Genomic DNA, 26,981 nt, shown 5'->3' with positions numbered 1-26,981 from the left:
TGAGTAGACGCTTCTTCCAATGTTCCAATTATCCAACATTATTTTTTGTACAAGTTACACAGAAATGTCTCGTGGTATGCAGCAATACTTAGTTGTCAAACTGAAAACAGTAACCTTGTTGACAGAATATTCATAAATAAGCACCAAATGATGGGGAATTTGATGGAACCCCCAGGTTTCTAATGATAAAGACAGAGCTATTGGTAATGTCAATGATAAATTTGTGGGAGGAACCCAACAGTGTTATAATGAACATTTACTGAAGGAAGATTGTGTCACCCATAAACCTGCATACCATAGTAAAGAACAAACAAAGAACAGATAGACTTTTGAAGCTAAGGAATTAATCTTGCAGACAGATTACTGAATATTTATTTCAGTCCATCATTAGTCTGCAAGCATTATATCAAATCTTTGTTGTCAAAATTCTAGCAAATAAAAGTGTACAACAAGTGAAACTCAAGTGCTCCTGATGTTAGTGAAATGCTACCACATTTTGGACAGTACCTGAAGTAGTAACAAAGAGGAGAAACGGGGAAGCAGAGTCTTAATATAAACAACAGGTGGTTGTTATGAAAATAGAAACCATATGAAAATAAAGAATATACTAGCAAATGATTTTAAAAAAATTGTGTTAGAACTTAACATCAGATGAGGAAAGAATTGCAATAAAAGAGCTTGTTTCGAAGAAATGAGAGACGCAACACATAAAATTTCATCAGAGAATATAATGAGAGTGAACAAAGAGATAATAAGTATGAAACAAAAGAACATGTAAACGTGCAGCTTAGAACTAATGAGCACTAATGAGCTAAGTGGTTATTCAAAGTATGTGGTGGATCTTATGAAGTAACTAATTGACAAATGTAGGATGAAGGATGATGCGTGCGATTTCAGAGATCACATGTCCATACAGTTCACAAGCCCACTTGTACTGGTCATGTGGGTCAGCCCGCTGGTGCTCTCTGGTGAACGGCCAAGGAAACAGTATTATTTAAGTGATTGCGAATGGGTGCTTGGCCTATTCTGTGACCTGCATTACTTTTGTCCAATCAATGTGTTCAGTGCTATGCACAATGTTTACCTCATTGTACCTTATGTGTTTTTCTATAAAGTACTATCTTCCATAAATCCTGTTTGTTCCTGCTATAAAAAATTTGGTGATGAGTGAGGGCTATGTTTTCTCCATGTGTTAGTGTCAGTGCTAAGATGCCTGGCAAATGTCAACAACAGCAGGCTCTCCCTACTGCTCTAAAACAAATGGCATATGCACATTGAAATAGAACTAATTATGGTGAGCTTAAAGTACTAACCAATCTTGGATTATATGAAGTGAATGGCACCGCACCAAAGACACAAATACAATGTTAAAATGTAAATGTTTATAAATATTTAATGTAATTACAAAGATAACTGTGAACTTTTAAAAAAAAGATAGACAGTTAATTGTATTTTATTTATGAAATGTATGTTCCAAATATTGTTTTGGAGATACAGATCAATACCTGTTAGTAATTTCTTTGCTACATTTTGCTAGAGATAAACCTTTGTTCTTTTGTGCAGTTAGAAGTGTGAGGATGGAGAATGAGTTATAGGTGTTTTATTGATTTGTACTGTGAATTGAGATGACTGAAAATATATGTGTAATTATGCAGAAAGTCCACCAGAATTCATATTACTAAAATACCAACCTGATTGTCCTCTAGATGATGTGGGAAGATAAATAACAGAAAGGAAAACAATGAGCCATCAATACAAAACAAAGAAGATCAACAAAAAAGATGAATATTTTTATTATTAAGAGAACTGGTTATTTAAAATTGGTCTGTCCATCTCACTCGCTGCAGTGGGTCACAATCTCAGCATAGCGAGTGGTGTGAAATGCGATCAGCTGCCCAAGTTACCAACTTACTCCTAACATTAATAAACCAACTTGGAACAACAAGAGGGTGGGATGGTCAGAATACACTGATGTCATCCAGGACTTTTCGAAAGTGCAATGTGAATATTTGGTTGGATTATTTTTCTTGTTGCAAATTTAAAGATACTGTGAAAATTTTATGTGAACAATCATTCTGACATGAACCACAGTTACAAAACACCAACAATAACAGCAAAAAAGGAGTTTGCAAACAAGAAGAAGAAAAGGATGGTAAAAATAAAAAGTGAGGTGAACAATTAGCAGTATCAACATCCAACAAAACAATTAAATACTGTAAATATTTTATTTATTTCTTTTTTTCTTTTTTGGGGTAGTGTTTCATTGTGTATTTATTAACAATGACAGTCATTGAAGAATATGGAACAATAGGGAATAATACAGACATGGCAGACTTAAATATTGTAGTGAAACAAGAACAGGAAAATGTTGGTAATGAACTGAATAAACTAATGGATGAATTAAACCAAGATGATGATAATGATGTAAGTACCATGCTGTCATTGTTAATAAAATGAGTAATGACCAGTTTGCAAAACTAAATGAGCAAATTGAAAATCATAAACAAGAAAATAAGAATCAGTTCACATATACTGGTCATTCAAAAAAGAATTATTTGACTGTATCGGTAAAAATAAAGCTCAGTTATATTATATTGATCACAAAATTGAGAGGTTGGATGGTTGGGGGGAGTAGAGGCTGTGGAGTCCACAATGAAAGAAATTGAACTTAAATTTAATAACAAAGTTAAAATTGTCAAAGATGAGATTACTGAAGTTAAAAAAATGCTTTTGAAAAAGTAAGTAACAGCAAAACTAGCTCCCTAGAAAGTAGTGTTTCTGTTTTGTGTAAAAAAGTTGAAGAATTGTCTAATGATGTTAACAATGTTGGAACTATGTTTTTCAACATTCCAGTGAAAACTTTTCAGATGAAGGTAGTTTACACCCTGTAGATTTTCTGCAGCAATGCAGAGATAACTTTGTGTCGAATATGCCTGATATTATGAAAATCAAGTTTGTTTGAACTTTTTGAAAGGTTACGCACTAAGCTGGGCAAATCAATATATTAATTATGACACAACCTATGCAGACTTTGAGAGAGGATTTTTAGGCAGATTTTGGTCAAAGCTGAAAAAAGCAGGGAAATACAACCATAACAGAGAGACATACATTTTGAAAGAGGTAGTAATCAAAATTAGCACAGTAATAATCACAACAGGAGGGAACATATAATCACAATGGTAACAATTATCATCAGAAGGAGAAGGAAGATAATAGAGTAAATGGTAAAAATGTTCATTCTGGAAAGCAACCTAGTTGCATCAAACATGAAAAAATTATACATATCAGTTTTTTAAAAATATATGTATAATGAGGATAATTATAAAAATGATGATTGTGTTGATGTCTTGTGGAGAACTATGTTGAGGAAGCAGTGGACTTAGAGACTTTGTATTACGGTAGTTCATATTCAGGAAATCATGTAAAATATTATTGGTAAGTATTTGTAGCTGGAGAAAGTAGTTAATGGAGGAATCTAAGACACAAGTGGAAGTAAAATTTTAGATGAGTTTTGCAAACATGAAAGTGCAGGACCATGTAGAATAATAATTTAACTGAGCTATTACATGAAAAGAAAAATAATCATCAAAGTCAGATTGTATTGTACAGTGAAATGTTGAATAGAGATGAGATCATTGCTACTTGAAATGTGGAAAATTTTCTAATATGTCAAAATTTACCATCTGATTTTTTGTTTTTGCTTGTGAATATTGCTTCTTTAATTTGAATTTCCATGCTGCAAGATTTGTCTGTTACTTACCTATCCATTTTTTTAATAATTACATTATACTATGTATTTGTCTGTTACTGTCTCAGTATAATGGATTAATTGAGGATAAGTTCCCCAACATGATAGTAATTTCAAATGATTTAATATGCATTAAGAAAAAACATTTAATTTTTTTACCTTAATGAGTTAGAGTGAGAAAATATTACTATAGTCAGCCAGTGTTAGCAATACCAAAACATCTAGTGCTTTAGTGAATAAAAAGAATGTTTATGGAAAATAAACAAGTAAAAAGTTTATAAGCTATGTCAGTTCATTTATTATTGTGTTGTCTTTGAGAGGAAAAGGCAAAATAGATCATGTTGTTTTTCAGACCTGTATGTGAAGTTAACAATTAACATATTTTTCTTGGCTCATGCTGTACTATTTTTGAACAGGATACAAGAATTACAGTGCATAAAAAAATTTCTATTTGAGGAATTTTGAAGGTATTATGAGGTTTTGTGAAATATTTTATAATTTTGATAAGTTTATTTTGAGATGAATTCGTGAGTGAGATAGTTTAGTGTACTGTGAACTATAATGAATATGTGAAGTTGATGAGGTATATAATGATTTTAGGGAAATGAAACATTAGGGATTTATTGGTGGTCTGCTTTGTAATGCATTGTACTTTTGTTTATGGTGGTATGCTACAGAAAATCCTGAGAAATGGCTATCAGGAAGTTAGGAAAAGTAATGTTGATCATTAGTCTTTGATTCATGTTTATGGAAGTTTGAGCTTGGTCTGATTCGTTGACAGTTACTGAATTTTATTTAACAGCTGCATAATTCCAAAGCAATGGCATTTTGAAAGAGTTGGTACTGATAGGATATAATTTATATGTACTAAATATCTAGTTATTGGATATAAAGTATTAACATCTTGTGAATTCATTTCCATGTTAACTTTAATCATGATATTTGCGTAAAAAAATCCATGAAACTTGAAAACTGACCATTAGAGCATCTCCTTTTGCTGTATAGAATTATTGGTCACCCAATGAAACTTTGACATTTCTTGTGTACTAGTTCTGGGAATGTGTGTGGAAGGCAGCTCACCATTTCTCACAAAATAACTGCAATTTCTTGCACTGTATATCACTTGCTTGTGTTTACCATGATAGATTTTTTATGTTTAATATTATTTAGTGTATGTTCTCAACTTTCATATTGTCTCACTGAATCAGCATACTTTATGTAAATGCGAAAAAAGAATTTTAAATGTAACACTGGCAAATAGCTAATGAACAACACTTTAAAGTAAATTTCAGTGTTGGTGACATTTCTGGCATAATTTATGACCAATATTTTTTACATAAGCAACTAAATAATCCAGTTTTTAAGAAAACATGTAAGGTATAAGAATGAGCTAGTCATCTCATCCTGCAACATAATTTGAAAGACTTGAAAAGCAATTTTTCTTATGCTGTTGTATAATCTGTTTTGTGATATGAAAACTAATGAATCCAAAATTTTTGGAACAATCAGAGACTAAAACAAAATAAGTGATAAAAATTGATAATTTTGCACATGGAATAGGTAGGCGGTCTGTGGACTTTGGTAGTCACACCACATGGTGAGTGGTGCCTTCTCTAGCTGGGTGTATCCATTCTTAATTTCTGGTTCACTCTATTCTAATTCTTTCTATTCTAATTCTTTCCTGTCTGGATTCTATTCCCACTGTGCTCTTCAATCTTCTCTGTCTGGAGTCTATCCTGTTTATGTCACCACAACTTCAGTGGATGATCCCATCCAACAGTACTAACCTTATAGCATCCATCACATTACTAAAAAAAAAAAGGAAAGTTGTTGCAAAACAGAGCAAGGAATAATTTTTGTTGTAGCATATTTTTATATGCTGAGTGTTCAATGTTTGTATGAAAGGTAAACTTGGAAGTAAGACATTGTAAAATGTTGTTACAAAAAAATTTCATCAGTGTTATGAGAAAAAGGATTAAGTTCCTTACTAACTACATTAATTTTGTCCTGTGAGCCAATGTGCCGGCCAGAGTGGCCGAGCAGTTCTAGGCGCTACAGTCTGGAACTGCGCTACCGCTACAGTCGCAGGTTCGAATCCTGCCTCGGGCATGGATGTGTGTGATGTCCTAAGGTTAGTTAGGTTTAAGCAGTTCTAAGTTCTAGGGGACTGATGACCACAGCAGTTAAGTCCCATACTGCTCAGAGCCATTTGAACCATTTTTTTGAGCTAACGTATTTTGTTGTATTTTGTTTAAAGCACTTCAAATGACTTTATATGGATTAAGATGTTTTCTTTTGGTCATAGGGCTTTACCAGTCAATGATGTTTTGCTTATTGAAGACAGATTTGTAAATGCTGGTATGCAGACGTTTTATAGAAATACAAGTTCTACTGTGATGCCAATATGATAAAATTACTGTTATGTGTGCCATATTTTGCTTATCCCATATGTGTTATATAATATTCAGTAATAATTTGAGAGCTACAAAATAAGTAAAAGTTCAGACTTTGAAATACTTTTGAAAATATGTGAGAAAAGAACAATGTAAAGCAAAATTCTGCTCTTGACCTTATTTGGATGAAGTGGTAATGCTAAGAGAGTCAAAAAAATGTATATCACATAACGAAAAACTGTTGATGTAACCACATTTATTATTTGTATCAAAATTTTTCTCACATTTTATGCTTTCAAAATTTTGGGGGGAGGGTGAGGGGGGGTGGGGTGGGGTGGGGGGGCTACTGTAACAAAAGTGATTGTGGTGAGGTAAACATACTAAGCAATCTTGAATCGTATGAAGCAAATGATACCACACCAAAGACAAAAAAACTAAAAAGCAATTACTACAAAGCTATTTAACAATGTTTAAATGTAGATGATTATAAATACTTAATGTAATTACAATAATAATTGTTGACTTTTCAAAAAAGATAGACAATTGATTGTGTTTTATTTATGAAATGTATGTTTCAAAGATTGTTTTGCAGATATAGATTGATATATTATAGTAACTTCTTTGCTGCATATTGCTAGAGGTAAATCCTTTTCTTTTGTGCAGTTGGTTGTGCAAATTTGAAATGAAAGGATGGACAATGAGTTATAGGTGTTTTATCAATTTGTATTGTGAAGTAAAATGACTGAAAATATTTGTGTAACTCTGCAGAAAGTCCACCAGAATTCATATTATTACTGAAATACCTACCTAATCACCTTCTACTTAGTTATAGAATGATAAACCACAGAAAGGAGAAGAACAATTAGCCATCAATACATAACAAACAAGATCAACTGTTTCTGTCACTCACTTCAGTGTGTCACAATCTAAGTGTGGCAAATGGTGTGAAAATGTGATCAGCTGCCCAAGTTACTAACTTACTCCAAACATTAATAAACCAACTTTGGGGAACAAGAGGGTGGGGATGGTCAGAATGTTTTTGAAAGATTAGTCTTCTGTCAGTGCAACCATCGCCCTTTGTGGCATACAATGAATTGGCTGATATTGGGACTCCTACAAGACATGGTTATGCCAAGATTTCCACGTTTCTTATGTGGAAGATGCAGATCTATGTAGGAATTTCTTTGTTTATTGGATTTTGCCATGCATTTATCAGTTGTTATGCCAACTTGCATCTTTGCATGAACTGGCCAACTTATCATATGATGAACTGTGCAAGCTTCTCTCAATCTGTAAGTGGCAGAACACATGTCATTGCAATGCATGTAGAATTTTACCATCGTCAAAATGCCCAAACCAATCTTGCAAAGCTTGTACTGCAGTATCACATGGGTTGAGCCAGTGTTGTCAATTTGTCACTAGTACCCATCATCATGAATCCTTCGCTAATCACATGGTGTGTGACATTATTATTCATCTGGCCTCAGATAGGGAAGTCTGTGAAAAAGCACTTCAGTGTGAGAATCTGACACTTAAGGATCTACTCAATATAGCACAGTCCTCTGAAGTGTCACGGGCTGCAGGTAGTCAAATTTCTGCATTGGGGAGATATCAGAAGTTGTGCAGTCAACTCCCGTTAGGCACTTTGCACATGTTCAGGATTACATGGAAGCCATTGCACCTTTTAAAACCTTCAACTCAGTGTCCCATAGGGCAGCACTAGTTATGGCCACAGCAGCAGCAGGGCAAATCACGGCAGTGGCAGTGTGCTCACCTTCCATCTTGCCCGTACTGCTTCATCCAACATGAGCATGCTGCATGCCCTGAGTACTGAGTGGTTTGCAATAAGTGTCGGGAAAAAGGCACATTGCATTGTTGTGCAGCTCCTCTTCAAAGGCAGATACAGTAGTACTGATGGATATAAACTGTATCTCTACAAATTATTTACTGACTTGTGTGTGTTTAATAAACCACTAAAATGCAAGTGGACACAGGAGCTGCAGTGACTTTAGTAAACACGCAAATGTATGTGTACTTCGGCTCCCTTGCCCTCACTCAGGTTTCACAGAAGTTGGTTAGCTACAATAAACAGCAGATTCCAATCCTAGGTCAGTTCTCCACTTTTGTCTCTTACAATTCTGTTGTTCACTCTCTCACCTTCCTTGTTGTGGATCACCCCCATACCACAGAACTGTTCAGGTTAGATGCAATGAGGTAAATTTAGTGTCAAATCAAGTTCTGTATCAGTAACTGGAGTCCCTCTGCTCTGAATTTTCATCCCTGTTTCCCCTGGGCTCAGTTGGGCTACCAGTTTTCAGGCCCACATTATCGTGAAAGGTGCAACAGGTACCTGTCACGTTGTGTGACTCTGCCAAGGCTGAATTAGACCATTTGATATCAGCCAGTATCATTCAGCCTATTTCTTACAGTGACTGGGCTGCACTACAGGGCATTGTGAAGAAGCCGATGGCTACCTAACAAGTTGCTTGCAAAATTGTCAGGCACCCACTACTTTTTCAAGACTGATTAATTGGAAGCATACCTCCAGCTCTCCTTGAACGAGGCCACTAGGTGCCTTCTCATCATCAATACACCTTTCAGCCTATACCAATTTCAATGCTTGCTTTCTGCCATCACTGGTGCAACTCCCACAGTACCTGACACCGCAGCCACTGCCGACAATGTCGCTGGGTCCTGTGCAACCTTTGGCACTAACTGCTGACCGTGACAAAGTTGTCACTATGAAGATGCTGTCCCCAGTCCTGTCCTACAGCCTCTCATGGCACAGGGGAAGGTGTGCCAAACCTCCCCCTCATCACTTCTTTTCCCTACTTGCCTGCACCTGCCCACCACATGCCTCAGCAGCTGCCACCATCAGGTGATGAAATGGACGTCAATGCCATCACTGGTGTTTTCCATGACTCTTAATCTCAGTGTCTTGTAAGATCAGTGCTTCTTTTTTCAGGATACCAGTGCTTTTTTGGTACTAGAGCTTTTTTGGAACCAGTGCTTTTTTGGTTCCAGTGCTTTTTTAGTACCAGTGCTTTTTATCTGTACCATGGATTTTTTTCTGTACTGTGTACTTTTCTATGCCTAGTGTTTTTATGTATGTGATTTTTCCATTCCAAGAAGGGAGGAGTGATGTACTTTCACTCATGACACCTGCAATTTCAGAAATATTGTATCCATACAGTTCACAGGCCCACTTATAGAGGCTACCTGGGTGAGCTCCGCGGCATGCTCTGGTGAGCCACCAAAGAAACAATATTATTTAAGTGATTACAAATGAGTGCTCAACCTACTCTGTAACTTGTCTTACTCTTTTCCAGTCAATGTGTTCAGTGCTCCACACAACCTGCACTTCATTGCATCTTACGCATTTCTCTATAAAGTACTACATTCCATAAATCGTGTTTGCTCTTGCTATAGCAGATTGATAAATAGACATGTGTGTTATCAGATACTGTTACCATAAGCAAATGTAACCATTAAAATCTTGCATAGTCATTATTACTGCTTCTAGTATTAGCTTCATTAATTGAATTCTTTGTGTCAAGTGTATGTGAAAGAAAGCAAGAGAGTTACAGATGTACTGGCCTTCCCACATGCGTACGTGAAAGAGACCAAGAGAGTTACAAATGTACTGGCCTTCCTGCATCATCAGTAAAACACAAACACAAACAACATTACATTTTATTATATTTTGTGCTCTCAATGTATATGCAAAAATTTAACTTTATGTGTATAACAGAGAAGGTTTCAGCAGAATTTAAATTATTAAGAGTAAAGGTAACAATTTACTGCAGAGAAGTCTCACTGACTCATTGACAGGCATAGAGAATAGAATGAAAACTTCACTCACTTTTACACAAATCTTTTAAGAAGCTAACATACACATGGCTCAAAGGGAGGCAGCAGGTGCACGAGATCGAAATAGGGGAGGAAAAGGGAGCAGGCGAACAGGATAGGAACGTGGAATGTGACACATGGGTGACAGAACCAGTGAATTCATGCAGCACATGTTTATGATGAGCTGGCGCAGCAGACTTGGGGAGGGGGGAACAGAACTGAAGAAGAAGGGCAGACTGTTGGGAAGAGTGTTTGTGTGTGGGAGGGGTGGGGGGGGGGGGGGGCAGGGGGTTTAGTATAGACTGAGGCCAGGAAGATCACAGGAATGAAGAATATGTTGCAAGGATAGCTCCCATTTACACAACTCAGGAAAGCTAGAGCTAATGCTGCAAGGGGGGGAGGGGGGGGGCAGAATTAAAATCAAGCATTTTGTACTAAGCAGCCTGTTTGCCACTAGATAGTAAACTCTGCTCTTCCTCACAGTTTGCCAGTGGCCAAGTGGTCCTATCTTTTGATGGGATAGAATAATCCTCTGCTGGCACTGCAGCAGGATGCTGCAGTGAAATGGGCAACTCTTTGATCTGGGTCCTCCACAGGGTGAAACATGGCAACCTGGGACTATTCCAACTGCTACTACTCTATTCCTGTCAAATAATTAAGTATGTTTCAACAGTGCAGTTTCAAGTATACCACATATGCTTGAAATTCATGAAAAGTTATACATACAATATTTCTCATTAATTCAGTATTCAGGGAGTAGTTTTCAATTCACTGATTACAATGGTGTAGTTAGTTTTGCTGAGATCACTGTCCATAAAAAGCAGCAAATAATAGAAATTATTACTACAGCTTGTAATGGTAGAAGTAAAATGAATATTACCAAACTATCAGTTTAATAAGTCATGTTTGTAAAGGAATTATTTACATAAGAAGGGACAAACTGGTAGAAGTTGACCTCAGGGAACAACAGTTTGGGTACCAAAGAATTGTTGTAACATGTGAGGCAATACTAAAATTACAATCTATCTTCAATGATCAATTAAGGAAAGGCAGACTTACATTTATAGCATTTGTTGTTTCTGAAAAAGATCTTGATATATTGACTGGAATACATTCTCTGAATTTTTAAGGTAGCAGGGTTAAAGAAAAGGGAGCAAAAGATTATTTACAACTTGTACAAAAACAAGATGGCAGTTATAAGAGTCAAAGGGCATGAAAGGGAAGCAGTGCTTCAGGAGTGAGTAGGACATGGTTGTAGCATATCACCAGTGTTATTCAATATGTACATTAATCAAGCTGTGAAGGAAAGCAAGAAGAAATTTGGAAAGGAAATTAAAGTTCAGGAAGATGAAATAAATGCTCTGCAATTTGCTGATGACATTTAATATCTGTCAGAGACAGCAAAGGACTTGGAAGCTCAGTTGAATGGAATTGACAGTGACTTGAAAAGAGGATATAAGATAAACATTAACAAAAGAAGAACAGCGGTAATGGGATGTAGTTGAACTAAATCTGGCAATGCTGAAAGAATTAAGTTAGAAAATGAGACACTAAAATTAGTAAACGAGAGTTGCTATATGGGCAGTAAATTAACCAATTGTGGTCAAAGTAGAGAGAACATAAAATGTAGACTGGCAATGGGAAGAAAAGTGTTTTCAAAGAATAGAAATTTGCTAACACTGAATGTAAACTGAAGTGTTATAAAATCTTTTCTGAAGCTATTTGTTTGGAGTCTAGCCTTGTACAGAAGTGAAACATAGATGTTAAGCAGTTCAAACAAAAAGAGAATAGATACTTTTGGAATATGTTACTACAGAAGAATGCTGAAGATTGGAAGGGTAGACCATGTAACTAATGAGGAGGTATCGAATAAAATTGGAGAGAAAAGAAATTTGTGGCATAACTTGACTAAATGGAGGGATTGGTTGGTAGGACTCATGATGAGACATGAGGGAATCATCAGTATGGTATCAAAGAGAAGTGTGAGAAGAAAACTTTCTGAGGGAGACAAAGAGACCTGAACAGTAAGCACATTCAAATGGACGTGGGTTGCAATAGTTATTCTGAGATGTAAAGGCTTACACAGGAGAGTAGTATGGAGATCTGTATCAAATAAGTCTGTGAATGAAGCCCAGAACAACATTAGTGGACTATTACAATTACTGTGTTGGGAGTGAATTCAATAGTCTGTAAAGTTATATTATTTACAAGTGAACCATGTAATTACAACATGAATATATTGTGTAAATGAGCTACCACTGAGTGTTAATGTTGTTTATGATGTTGAAAAGTAAGCTCGCGTTACTTGATGAGTGTTTTGGATGAAAATTGGTGGGACAGTTTTCTTCCAAATTTACCAATGGAGTAATGCTTAAAGAATTTTCCATTAATAGAGACTGGGCATCACTCACATGAAAACATCTAATATGAATAAATGGGAAATCATGCAAAACTTAACTCAATCATTTTGTGTTGTTCATTAAACTGCATAACTACCAACAAAAGTAAATTCAGATTGTGAAATTGGGGTTCTGCATGTGTCACCAAGGAATTTCAACCTCCAACCACTTAAGTAAACATCACAAGGGATATGACCCATGTTGGAAGGGTTGAGAGTGGCATTGGGATGAACCTAGATAATGTTTAGCTGGTTGGGCAATGGAAAAAACGCTTTAGAAGGGGTGGGAATGATTGTGGTTAGAACGTCCTTCATTTTCAGGTATGATGATGGACAATTGAAGCCCTAGCAATGGCCATGGTTCAGTTACTCCTGTCTAGAATAATGATATTGGGTGATATGTGGGATTGGGAGGTGATCTGTTGTAAGTGGTTCTAGAAAGTGATGGATTAATTGTGTGTGAGAATATGATGTGGGAAATCTGACTGTGGACTAGATGTGCGAGAAAATGCTTTAGTGAGACCTTTGGCATACTGGACACGGAAACTACCATCACTGTGGATGTGTGATACATGGGTGGCCTGACTATATGGAAATAATTTATTAATGTAGAAGGGATGGCAGATATCAAAAGACAGGTGCTGTTGATGGTTAGAGAGCTTGATATAAATGTCAGTATAGCTGGATCCATCAGAGAAGTGAAGGTTAATAACCAGTTAGATGGCATGTTAGACTGAGAAGGACCATGTTATGTGAATGGGAAAGGATATGATTAGGCTGTAGAGAAATAAGGATAGGATGTCTTGGCCCGAGTTCAGGTCATGAAGATATCGTGAATGAACCTAACCAGAAAAGGGGTCTTAAAGAGGCTAGAAAAATTTCCTCAAGATGACCCATAATATATGGGCATAGCAGGGTGACTTTCAGTTGCCCATGGCCATGCCACAGCTTTACTTATGAACAATCCCCTCAAAGGAGAAGTAGTTTCATCTGAGGCTGCCATTAGTTAGATGTATAAGGCATGAAATGGTGGGCTTTGAACTGAAATGACATTGAGAGAGGTAGTTGTGTGCTGGCATGAGGGGATGTTAGCATGTAGGATGATGGGATCAACAGTGATGACTAGGGACCTAGGTGTTAATGGGGTGGGAATGGTGAACAGCTAGTGAAGGAAGTGATTTGTATCTTTAACATGAGAGGTTGCACTACAAACAGTTGATAAGAGGTTTCAGCATCCTCCAACCCACCTGCCCCCTCTTCACAGTCTTCGTGCGCTGCATGAATTCACTGTCTCCAATTCCCAGATGTTGCATACCTATCCTGTGCACCAGTAGCTTCTCCCCACTGCATTCCTATCTTGTGCACTAGCAGCCTCCCACAATCTATCAGTCACCCTTTACAATACCTCCTTTTGCTCCCTGCCTCCCTTTATCTCCTAGGCAGACAAAATCTTTCACTGTGATCAACCTGCTAAACTGGCATTAAGTATTCAGCCATCAAAATGTAGCTGTGTACAACAAAAGGAAATGTCTGAAAGCTAGAGAAGTTTTCGTTCTTTTGTGTGTGCCCAGTAATAACCCAGTGTTGCTACTATTCTGTGAGTTGCTACATTTATTCCTAATTGTTGTTGTTGTTGTTGTTGTGGTGGTCTTCAGTCCTGAGACTGGTTTGATGCAGCTCTCCATGCTACTCTATCCTGTGCAACCTTCTTCACCACCCAGTACCTACTGCAACCTACATCCTTCTGAATCTGCTTGACGTATTCATCTCTTGGTCTCCCTCTACAATTTTTACCCTCCACGCTGCCCTCCAATACTAAATTGGTGATCCCTTGATGCCTCAGAACATGTCATACCAACCAATCCCTTCTTCTAGTCAAGTTGTGCCACAAACTTCTCTTCTCCCCAATCCTATTCAATACCTCCTCATTAGTTATGTGATCTACCCACCTAATCTTCAGCATTCTTCTGTAGCACCACATTTCAAAAGCTTCTATTTTCTTCTTGTCCAAACTATTTATCGTCCATGTTTCACTTCCATACATGGCTACACTCCATACAAATACTTTTAGAAACGACTTCCTGACACTTAAATCCATACTCGATGTTAACAAATTTCTCTTCTTCAGAAACACTTTCCTTGCCATTGCCAGTCTACATTTTATATCTTCTCTACTTCAACCACCATCAGTTATTTCGCTCCCCAAATAGCAAAACTCCTTTACTACTTTAAGTGTCTCATTTCCTAATCTAATTCCCTCAGCATCACCTGACTTAATTCGACTACATTCCATTATCCTCATTTTGCTTTTGTTGATGTTCATCTTATATCCTCCCTTCAAGACACTATCCATTCTGTTCAACTGCTCTTCTAAGTCCTTTGCTGTCTCTGACAGAATTACAGTGTCATCGGCGAACCTCAAAGTTTTTATTTCTTCTCCATGGATTTTAATTCCTACTCCGAATTTTTCTTTTGTTTCCATTACTGATTGCTCAATATACAGATTGAATAACATTGGGGAGAGGCTACAACCCTGTCTCACTCCCTTCCCAACCACTGCTTCCCTTTCATGTCCCTCAACTCTTATAAGTGCCATCTGGTTTCTGTGCAAATTGTAAATAGCCTTTCGCTCCCTGTATTTTACCACTGCCACCTAATTATGCACTTTATAAAGGGGCTTTACAGCCAAGATACTGTGTCCTTCTCATGTACAGTCATATAAAGAATTTTTCACTCAAAATAATTTGGAATAATATTTAAGAATAAAGAGATGACTCACCAAAAGGCGGAAGCACATTGTTGTTAACAGATAAACAAACAAAAGGTACAGAGATTTGCTTTGCTATGTCTCCCTACATTGTGCTCATTTGACTGACAGTTCTTTCCTAGCCCATGATAAGTGTACTGGGGTGAGGTGGGGTGCAGGGTCGGGTGGAGTAAGGGATGGAGAGAGGCAGGAGGCTGTGACGGGGTCCGGGGGGGGGGGGGGGGGGGGGGGAGTGTCTATCAGCATGTGGGAGAATGGGAAGCTGTCTGTGGACTAGCTAGTGATGAAGGTAGAGGGGGTAGTTGGCAGACAGTTGCGCAGTGTACATACACACACACACACACACACACACACACACACACACACACACACTCTCTCTCTCTCTCTCTCTCTCTCTCTCTCTCTCTCTCTCTCTCTCTATTGGTTGGAGGTGGAGGGTCACCAAGTTGTTTAGGCCAGGGAAGTTTTTTTGGTGAATATGATCCAGATGGCAAGGGTTGTGAAGAGCCATGGGCGTTGAAACCTCGAATTTTGTGCTCTACTGCATGTTGTGCCACTGTGTGGTCCACCTTGTTTTTGGCAACAATTTGGCAAAGGCCATTCGTTCTGCTGACAGCTGGTTGATTGTAATACCAATGTAAAACACTGTGCAGTGGTTGCAGTAGAGCTGGTGTATAACACGGCTGCATTCACAGGTGACCCAGCCTCTGAGGGTAAGACAAGCCTGTGACAGGGACTGGATTAGAAGGTGCTGGGTTATTGGTTAGGGCAGGTCTTGCATCGGGGTCTTTCACAAGCGTATGATCTCTGTGGCAAGGGACTGGGTGTGGGAGTGGCATAGGCCTACTAAGGAGACTGCCTACATTACACTTGTCCATCCTCTTTTAGAATACTGCTGCGTGGTGTGGGATCCTTACCAGATAGGACTGACAGAGTACATCGAAAAAGTTCAAAGAAAGGCAGCACGTTTTGTATCATCGCGATATGGGAAAGAGTGTCACAGAAATGATACAGGATTTGGGCTGGACATCAATAAAAACAAATTGTTTTTTGTTGCAACAGAATCTTCTCATGAAATTCCAATCACCAACTTTCTCCTCCGAATGCGAAAATATTTTGTTGACATTGACCTACATAGGGAGGAATGATCACCAAGATAAAATAAGGGAAATCAGAGCTCGTAAGGAAAGATATAGGTGTTCATTCTTTCTGCACACTATACGAGATTGAAATAATAGAGAATTGTGAAGGTGGTTAGATGAATCCTCTGCCAGGCACTTAAATGTGATTTGCAGAGTATCCATATAGATGTAGATGTAGATGTAGATGTAGGAATGGACTAGGAACTTGTTGAGTTGGATGGGTGGCAGAACACCACTTTGGGAGGGGATGGAAGTATCTTGGGTAGGATGTCCCTCATTTCAGGGCATGATGATATATAATCAAAGCCCTGACAAAGGATGTAGTTTAGTCACTCCAGTCCCTGGTGGTAATGAGTGACAAGGGGGGTGCTTCTCTGTGGTTGGTTCCTGGGATGAATGTGAGGATCAGGTGTGTGTGTGGCTATGGCATGGGAGATCTGTTTGTATATTTGGTCTGGGAGGTATATCCTGTCTGCAAAGGTTTTTGTGGGGCCTTCAGCATACTGGATGTGGGAGTTCTCTTCACTACAGATGTGTCTGCCATGGGTGGGCAGGCTGTATGGGAGGGATTTTTTGGTGTAGAAGAGGTGGCAGTTGTCAAATTGGAGGTACTGTTGGTGATTGGTGGATATGCTGTGGACTGAGGTGTTGATGGAGGCATCAGTGAGGAGAAGATCAACATCTAGAAAGGTGGCACGATGGCTAGAGAAGGACCAGATGAAGTGAATGGGAGAGAAGGGGTTGAGATTGTGGAGTAATGAGGATAAGTTGTCCTGGACAGGAGTTTGAGTTTTGGGAAGTTGGGAATGTTTCTGTAGGTGGTCCAAGAAGGGGTTGGCATAGGAGGGTGACATGTGGGTACCCATGGCTGTGCCATGCATTTGTTTGTATACCTCCCTTTCAAAGGTAAAGTAGTTATGGGTTAGGATGTAGTTGGTTACGTGTATGAGGAGTGAACTGGTGATTTTGGGATCTGCAGGGCTTTGGGAAAGGTAGTGTTCATTCATGGCAGGGCCATGGGCATGATGGATGCTGGTGTATAAGAATGTTGCATCTACAGTGACGAGTAGGGACCAGGGAGGTAAGGGTGTGAGGATGGTGGAGAGCTGGTGCAGGAAGTGGTTGGTATCTTTAACGTGGCAGGCTAGGTTTTTCACAATTGGTTGAGATGTTGGTCAACAAGGGCCAAGATTCTTTTGGTGAGGGCACTATAACCAGTCACAATGGGGTCTCGGAATTGTTAGGTTTGTGGATTTTGGGGAGCACGTAGAACATTGTGTGCGGACTGTTGTTGGGGTGAGCAGGGAGACGAATTCAGCAGAGAGGGTCTGGGAAGGGCTTAAGGATTTCAGCAGGGATTGGATGTTGTGTTGGACTTCTGGAATGGTATCACTTTGGCTACGATTATCTATCATCATCCCTGAAATGAGGGACATCCTACCCAAGATACTTCCATCCTCTCCCAAAGTGGCGTTCCGTCATCCAACCTCCACAATATCCTAGTCCATCCCTATGCCACTCCCACCCCCAATCCCCTGCCCCAGGGATCATACCCTTGTGGAAGACCCAGATGCAAGACCTGCCCTATCCACCCAACCAGCACCTCCTGCTCCAGCTCTATCACAGGCTTATCCTACCCCATCAGAGACCAGGCCACCTGTGAAAGCAGCCTTGTTGTATACCAGCACAGCATTTTACATTGGTGTGACAAGCAACCACTGTCAACCGGTATGAATGGCCACTGACAAACTGTTGGCAAAAGCAAGGTGGACAATCCAGTAGCACAACACACAGCAGAGCACAAAATGCGAGACTTCAATGGTTGTTTCACAACCCATGCATCTGGATCTTCCCCACCACCACCCTCTTTCGAGAGCTGTGCAGATGGGAGCTATCCTGACAGCACATCCTACACTCCCATAACTTCCTTGGTGTAAAGCTAAGTTAACTCACTGTCCCACCCCCTCCCTCCATCCACACACACACACACACACACACACACACACACACACACACACACACACCATCCCTTTCTCATTACCCCTGTCCAATACATGTCAACTACTTGTGTGCTGCATCTCACGCCCTAGTCTGCAAAATCATGTGCTCAGCCATCTGCCACCTGCCATCTCTACCTGCATCCCTAACTAGCCCACAAGTGGCTCCCCACTCTCCCACAAGTGGCTAGAAGCTTCCCCCCAACCATATCACTGCCTTCCGCCTCTGTCCATCACTCACCCCAACCCAGTCCGCACCCCAGTTGTAAAGACATCACTAGTTGTGACCTATATAAAAGGTATTTTTCCTGTTTTCTTTCTTGCTTTTTTTTTACATGAATTTCTGGTGAAACAGCATAGTGTTTATTTTGATCTGTAATGTAATGAGTAGCTGTTATTTTAAAATAGTGATATGCAAATGATATTATTTCCCTTTTGGACATTAGTAGTTAGATTTTCTTGTCAATTGAATGTTGTAATGGAACACCCTCCTCTAACACTACCTTTTTTTTTTATAGAAATAACCGATACTGTGTATACTGTCAATTCTTGTATAGGCGAACATTCTCAGCTGGTTAACTGAATGAACTTCATTTGATTTTGTATATGATATATTATATTTCAGATAAATACAAAAAAGGAAATTATTTTTTTAGTACTCTGTATGTACAGTTAAAATTACTCTTCTTTGAGAAATGTTTGAAATTACAAAATAACGGGAATACTTAAAATTCCTATTATCCTATTGCACAATCCGACAAAAATTATAAAATTTATTTCTGGTCTCATTTACAAAACAATGATATATTTTAGCGAAGATCCTTCTTTTGTTAAGAAAATGTGTAAACTCTTCTGCTTTGTAAACTCTTTGGAATATTGTGAATACTGCAGAATGTTAGTAGTGGGCATGCCTCTGACAGAACCAGAAGTGTTTTTTTGTGTGTCACTAATAATGTAATTTGTGGTGTGATAGAAGTGAAAATTTTAAAGTTGGTGAGATTTAGAAGAAGGAGACAAAATAAACAGATATTCATGGAAACAAGCAAATCTTCATCAGTTATTCAGTTATCAAGAACCCACAACATTATAAAAATTACAGCTTCAAAAATGTATCCTAGATGCAAGACTTGAAGCCAACAACAACAAGAGGAGAAAATGAAGATAAGAAAAAAGTTTTTCTTTTGTATACCTTACACCTCTTGAAGTTTTTGAAAATAGTGAAGAGCCTAAGGCAATTCTAATAGTGATGTATGGGAGGGTACAAGAGTGGGCATCAGCCATGATCTGTTGACTGATAGCAAAGTTTTGTCTGTTGCCAAAGAAGAAAGGACAATTATTTGTGTATTTTTAAATAAAAATGTTATTGGACTTCAATCACTCGACAAAAAAAGGGCCCAAGAGCTCCTCAACAAAGTCGTATCAACAGTGATGAGATAATATCAATAACAACGATGATGGACCAGATGAATTGGGAGAGGACTTCACAAATACGATGAAGGACATCAGAATAGATAAGTACAAACTATCTGTGAATTTTAAGTGAAAGTGTAGAAAGCAAAGAAACAGTGAAAACTGATATTAAGCAATTGATTTTGGCAAAACTGAGTGCAGTTAATGATCAGTTAATAGAAATAAAAACAGATAACAGTAACAAATTCAGTGCAATCAATAATAATAATTTTATTGTCGCTCAGCTGATTACAGCAATAGACAAAGTCAAAGCATATATTTCTACATAAACTACTATATCAATGTAAATTGGTTTACATAAAATAGGTACACGTTAGAATACAGAATCTTCAAAGAATTCATCAATGGTGTAAAACGGATTGTTCACTAGTAGCTTGTATAATTTAGCTTTAAAGATATTTACAGGTAGTTCTTTAAAGTCAGCACTTAGTCTATTAAACATCCTTAGTCCAAGAACTAGCTAAGAGTTATGCGATTTTGATAATCTATGATATGGTACGTCTACAGATGTTCTGTTTCTAGTATTATGGCTATGAATATCACTTCTCAACACAAAATTAGGCACATTGTTTCTAATGTACATTAAAACATGATCAGTTGACAGCAATACGAACTGAAAACAATGATAAAATGGACAGGGTACAATGCCAAGTAGAGCAACTTAGTACTCTGGTTTTGTTGCTAAAAATGGGTTGTCAGATGGACTGAAAAATGTGAATGAAAAAGTCAATATCTTGACAAATAAATTTATTGTTTTGAAAAATGAGTAAGTTGCACAATATTCACAACAGGAGAAAACTGTTAACAACTCAGATTTCAACAGAAGGCTGCAGAGGAAATATGGAACACAACTTTAGTAGTTTAGATCAAAAAATGTTTAATGTTGAAAACAGCATGCTAACTAATGAAAATGTTTTAGATCCAAAAGTCTCCACAGCTCAGGGAAACTGTATTCACAAAAATCTGTCTTCAAACAATGCTACTGCATGGTCCTACACTCCATTAAAAAGTTTTCCCTCAGACAATTTACATCCAGTGGATTTTGTGCACCACTGCAGAGATAGTTTGGTGTCAGGCATGAGTGACAATAAAAAAATTAAATTTGTTAAAAGATGTCTTGAAGATGAAGCTCTGTCTTGGGTAAATTTAAATTTAAGTCAGTGGGAAATATACAGTATCAAAGTTTCAAGAAAACTTTTTAAAATAAATTTTGGTTGGAAGCTGAACAGGGGAGAATTAAAACTGAATTTTTGAATGGTCCTTATTAGAGGAATATGGATGAAACTCTGAAAGAATTTTGTAAGAACCAACTTAAGAAATTAACACACTTTAACAAACCATTTGACAAAATTATGTTGATTGATGCACTTAAGAGGAGATTACCAGATAGGTTGCAGTGGGGTTTAGTACATGGAACTGATGATTGTCTTGAGCAGCTTTTACGATATCTTTACAGGATGATAGGGCCGTAGAGAGAAGTATGTACCTTAATAATTGAAACAATAGAAATCACAATGAGAATAACTGCAGAAACAGAGATAATGGTAAATTCTATCAGGATCCAAATTTTAATAGAGACAGAAATTTTGAACATCAGCAGGATAGGAATAATGGGGATAACAATGGGCAATTTAATAGGAGAAACAGTCATAGAAGTAATTACTCAGGAAACAAAAGTCTGCCTCAATGAAGGTCAACAATTTTGGGGTGAGGAAACACAACAAACACAGGACCCCCAGTTCACACTTCCAGACTATAATAAGTGTTAATAATATGGCACATTTATGCTTTGATCAAAAGTTTGGGATACTATGTTTCATTATGGTGATGCAGGTACTAATCACAAACCAGAATGTGAGAGTAGTAAGAATTTTGATGTAGTAGGTACTAATGATTTCTTGTCTTGGTCAGAAAACAGTGTTCTTGATGTATGTAAATCAGGTGGTGACTGTATTGGATCTGAACTAGGTGATATTTTTTATGTAGATGTGAATGAGAGCTGTGAAATAACTGAGGTTGGTAAGTCTGAGACTGGTAGCTTATTGCAAACGGATGTAGGTGAGATAAGTGACTTTAATGGAGATGATACTTGTGTTATTAATGATGTTGTTGATGAAGTAATTTTGGAAGATTATGATGATGATAATGATGATGATGATGATGAGTATCAGGTATTTGTGGAGTTTAAGAATAATGAATGTTCAGAGTTATTTGTGAAGGATGTTGACAATACAGGTTAGGTAAGGGATGTATGTGATATTATAAGTGAGTGTCATGGAATACCAGTCCAGTCAAAGCAGTTTTTCATTAATGTTAAGCAGAGTTATGATTCAAACAGTAAATGTGAGTTATCTGTGACGCAAGAGAATAAAGGTTAAAAAGTTTTGAAGTTTGTTTGGGACCAGATTGATGATAACATAAATAAATGTGCATTCTGGAATAAGTTAGCCATGGTTAGTCAAAATTTGTATCCAAATTGGTGGAATGAAGTGAAAGATGACCTAAGCAGGAAGTGTAATTTTGACAGTAATGTATTTTGTGTTCATTCTGTAACAAGTGATGTGATGCCATGGAATCCATTTGTTGTGTTCAATCTTTACCTGACAACATGTGTAACCAAAGTAATTCTATGATACTAATAAAGTAAAGACAGTGTGGATGTAGCATTTGAGGAAATTAAAAGTGATCTTTTACATGAAGTGTCTAATAACAGAGATGATGATTCAGATTTGGAGTGTCCTTACATTAAGATTAAGATTGATCAATGGGAAGGGAACAGTTTGATTGATACAGATAGCCCAATTTGTGGTATATCTGAATAATTTAGAGACATGATTAAGTATAGTAAAAATTTTGTGGCAATGTCCATTGCCAGTGTAAAGATAAGAAGAGCTATTAGGAAGCAAACAAATTGGTAAGATGTCAAGTACTGTTAACTTCTGGTATAGAAGATAAGATCTTTAAACATGGATGCATAATGATCCCTAGTCTACAAGAAAATATACACTACGTTTGCAGATTCATAAGACTATATACTTGTGTTTTGTTTGTCACTGATGTGGTATGTAAGATGGTGTGATTTCTAAAATTCTGTCTTAGCTATTGACTGAGTTTAAATCTATGATACATCATATAGTTATGTTTTGTAGTAGATTTTTGCTTTAAAATTTGATACATATATGCCATGAGACTAAATGAATAGATCCTTTTACAATTTTGAGATGGGATAATGCCATTAAATATTGTAAAAATTAGGAATAGTATCTTAGTATATCTGTGTGTATCACCTTATAATTTCATTTTTTCACTGCATTTAGCTCTGTTTATTAAAGTTTCATATGTGAAAACTTTTTAGTCCTTTCTGAAGCAAATCCTACATAAATGCTTCTGCAATATAAATAGGGAGAGGATATGCCGTGTGATGTGAGGAAGGTATTGAACAGCATATTTAGTAAAAACAAAAAAACAAAAAGTTTCAGGATTTGATGTGAATACTAGACAGGAAGTTACCTATCCATTGGAACATCTGATCAGAACTCTAGGGAGGAAACTGAGAGATATGGGTAGATCTACTCCTCACACTGCTGTATGGCTGTACCCTGTTGGAACAGTCGACTTATGAGAGATTATAGGTGCTGAGTAACGTACTCAAGCATCTGTCAACTACATCAGTGTTGTGACTGAGCTATGTAAATTGTTAGGAAAGACTGCTAAAGACAATGTTATTCCACATAAATGTATGTTTTTTCAAGTATGGGGATTAACTTCCCAATACATTATGTAACTTGAAATCAGTATGTATTATATACATTTTTTTCTATTGCAAGTGAATCTTCAATGTCTCTATGTACATAGGTTAGTTTGTATGAACAACTAGCAAATTGTGTGGAAGACACTTACTAGTACAGACAATACAACAAGATGTATACATGTCATGCTTTCATACACAGATTTTGGCCCTCAAGCTACTCAATTATGTCATCATTAAAAGCTATTTATGGCTCTGTTTACCTGTATTTATCCTGAGTACTGCAATATTGTATTTGACTGGAAATTGAATTGTGTGTGTGTTTGTGTGTGTGTATTCAAGGAGAGTGTGCAACTATTGATTTAGGCTAGATGCTTCTTATAAATACTCTTTACATATGATACATATGATTGAACATACTAATATGATTATGAACTTTATTCATTTTGTTGCTTCGAAACTTTTTGCTGGTTTTACCCAGTGTGATTTGGATTCATGGGTTAGTCCCTACATTGTAAGCTTAGGCCCTATTATTTTTTCATTATTTTGTGCTTTCATGAGTCAACATATCTTTAAATTCTCTGGTTTATGTGGCTGATTGATTTTGTGCTATAATCCAACACGTGATTGAGTATATTCTTCTGGTATGTGCCTGTCATTGTGAGTTTTTCGAGTCGGCTCCCTCATCATGCCTTATGTTCTGAATTTTTTTCTCTTCTCGTTTGAAGATTTTGAAGGTGTGGTTTTATGGATGTAAACTTGCAGTTTGTGATTCTAGTAATTTACATTTTCTCTGTAATTTTTTCCATAGTTTAGTGTTGTAATGTTGTAGTTTTGACTTTGAATTATTTGTCTTGTGACAGTATGTTGCACAGATCTGAAAATCTGAAAGGCATGTACTGATATGTACAGTATAAAAATTATGACTTGTAGTGTAGATATTTTTCTTATGTTTTCCATAATATATAATGTATCAGATACTTCTATACATCTGTGTTCTATTTTTTGGCATCATTTTATATACTGTTTGGAAAATCTTAAAGTTTGTCACAAAATATTGTACACGAATTGTTTCCAAATTTTGTGAGGGGGGATATTGTAAAGGGATGCCCTCCTCTAGTATTACCTTTCCTCAACAGAAGTTGTCGATAGCAAAAATAATTACAACTTTTTAAGCACTTTAATATTATCTCAACTGTTTTTCTACCAGAATTGCATATGATTTTGTACACAATGTATTAATTTCAGGCTATAATCCATAAAAAGAAATTACTTTATTTCCATTGTTACAATTGCTCTCTACTAGCTCTGAATGTACATTTAAAATTACTTTTTCTGGCACACTTAAAATTCTTATTATTAATTGCACAATCTGATGATATCTATTATGTTTACTTATGGATTCGTTTACAAAATTATTATATAAATTGGTGGAGATTCATTTGTCAAGAAAATCTGTAAACTCTGCTTACACCTGATTGGTGCAGTACACTCAGATGCGAGTAATATAATAATAAGTGTCAGACTGAGCACTCTGTGTTCACTTAGAAGTAAATGCCATATTGTCACATCAATATAACCATATGTGAATGTAGTTGTATGGTACTTAGCTGTGTACGTAGAGGTAAAAGTTAGACAAAACTGTCTAACTTTGGTTAGTAGAAATCAGAGAGTGTTTTTTTCCACATCACATCAGATTTGCAACAAGCAGGATTGACTCAGTGTTTTATGTTAGTCTGGCGAAAATTTAGTGGCAGGGCTGAGTCTCGATCACTATTGGCTTGATTCATAACTTAACTAGATGATATAGCAGGTTAGGCCTTAATTTTGTTAGCCATGTGTAGCTGGATGACTACACAGTATACTCATCGTGGACCAGGAAAGAGCTGGCAGTCAAATGAGTGCACTGTAGGGAGACAGGCATGGGCATGGAGTGAGTGTGTGTGTTTTTGTGCAACAACTTGAGAAAGGAATTTCATTCTGAAAGCTAACAAAGCAAATCTCTGTACCTTTTGTTTATATATCTGTCAACAATGCAGTGCTTTTGCCTTTCAGTGTGTCATCTCTTTTTCCTGAGTATATCGTTATTCTCAACCAGAACTTTCTGTGCATTATTAGAATAATATTTACTAAGAGCATTATCTGATACCCAAAAGAAAAGTAATGGACTTTACTGAATAATTTGACCTTTTTTAAGTCATGTGTCGCAAGAGTTATAGAGTAAAATATGCGTGTTATTTGAGGAAAAAAAAGTTATCTTACCAGGATTGTCTGCTTTGAATCTAATTACTGTATAACCTCTCATTGGAACAGATATAGTATCTTTAAGAGGTGCTCCTTCAAGAGTCTTATTTATTGCACCATTTTCATTCATTTCTTTCACCCGGACAAGTGACACAATTTCTTCTTCTTCTAGAAGTTCCATAGCAACCACATGGAAATGATAACCATGCATGTGGAAAGGATGGTCTTGATTGGTCCCTTTAAAAAGAGGAAAAGAAATTGTCATAATTCAACCAATTCCAAAAAACATCTGCATGACAGCAAAAACAAATCTAATAATGAAATACCTCGCACATTAACTAATACAATAGATTTGATGTGGAATTCATCAGTTGAGCCCAAATGTAGAGCGTGCTAAACATGAATAATGAAAACAACATTTTAAAGCAAGTGATGCTGCACAAAACATACCAAAATCATTGATTATGTCAGCATCTAGTTCATTATTGTACTTTAAAGAAAGACACATGTGTGTTGAATCCATTCAAATTACTGAAGCAGTTTCCAAAATGTGTATGACTATTGGAAGTGATAGAAAGGTATCCATTACCAACCTAGATTTGGTGTTGTCAATTACCAACAGAATTAAAATGGGAATATTTCCATACAGTGATGTTTCCCAGCTCTAATATGGGATTCATTGCAAATTAGTTTCTTGGTTGAGTGCATTGCTTCTTCTTCTCCCTTAACTGCCAGTGTTTTTGTGAGCAGTGAATTCAGAGATAAATAGCCACTTTAATGTGGAGTTCTGTATTCACTTGCTTGCTACTGCTTCTAATGAAAATGCATTTTAAAGACTTATTGGGGAGTGTGCTGGTTGCAGCTCCAAATGCATTTCTGTGAATTATTTGTATTATAAGGACTGCCTGCAAGATCTTACATGTCAATCTTATATCAGACAGGTTTGCAGCTGATGAATGGTACAAAATGTAACCCAGAGCCACCTGAAGGCTTAGGCTTAGTTCCTCTGACGCTAAGTTGCATATCAGAGAACAAGTTTCTTCAAGCAAACATGATCAGCTGCCAAGTCTTCAATTTTCTCCCACTTTATCTTCATGCACCAAAGATCCTCTGCAAAAGTTCATTTCCAAGTGTTACAAGGTCTTTCTCTGCTTCTGTATCCCTACATTCGTTCACAACAGTGCTGAATCAGGGATTCTTCCATCTTTCATGCATAGAATATGCT

The 26,981-nt window shown here is 37.1% G+C and overlaps 1 protein-coding gene across 1 annotated transcript in view; it reads right to left on the bottom strand.

Moving 5' to 3' along the window:
* Positions 1–26,981, bottom strand: part of LOC124776996 (laccase-9-like) — a 162,524-nt gene that overhangs the window by 3,883 nt on the left and 131,660 nt on the right. The window contains exon 9 of the mRNA XM_047252244.1: positions 25,775–25,993. Within this exon, the coding sequence (XP_047108200.1) occupies positions 25,775–25,993 (219 nt within the window). The remainder of the gene's footprint in view (positions 1–25,774; positions 25,994–26,981) is intronic.

This window comes from Schistocerca piceifrons, chromosome 2 (assembly GCF_021461385.2).
Source record: "Schistocerca piceifrons isolate TAMUIC-IGC-003096 chromosome 2, iqSchPice1.1, whole genome shotgun sequence".
NCBI lineage: Eukaryota > Metazoa > Arthropoda > Insecta > Orthoptera > Acrididae > Schistocerca > Schistocerca piceifrons.
Note: the sequence above shows the minus strand (reverse complement) of the source record. Positions and strands in the feature narration are given on the sequence as shown.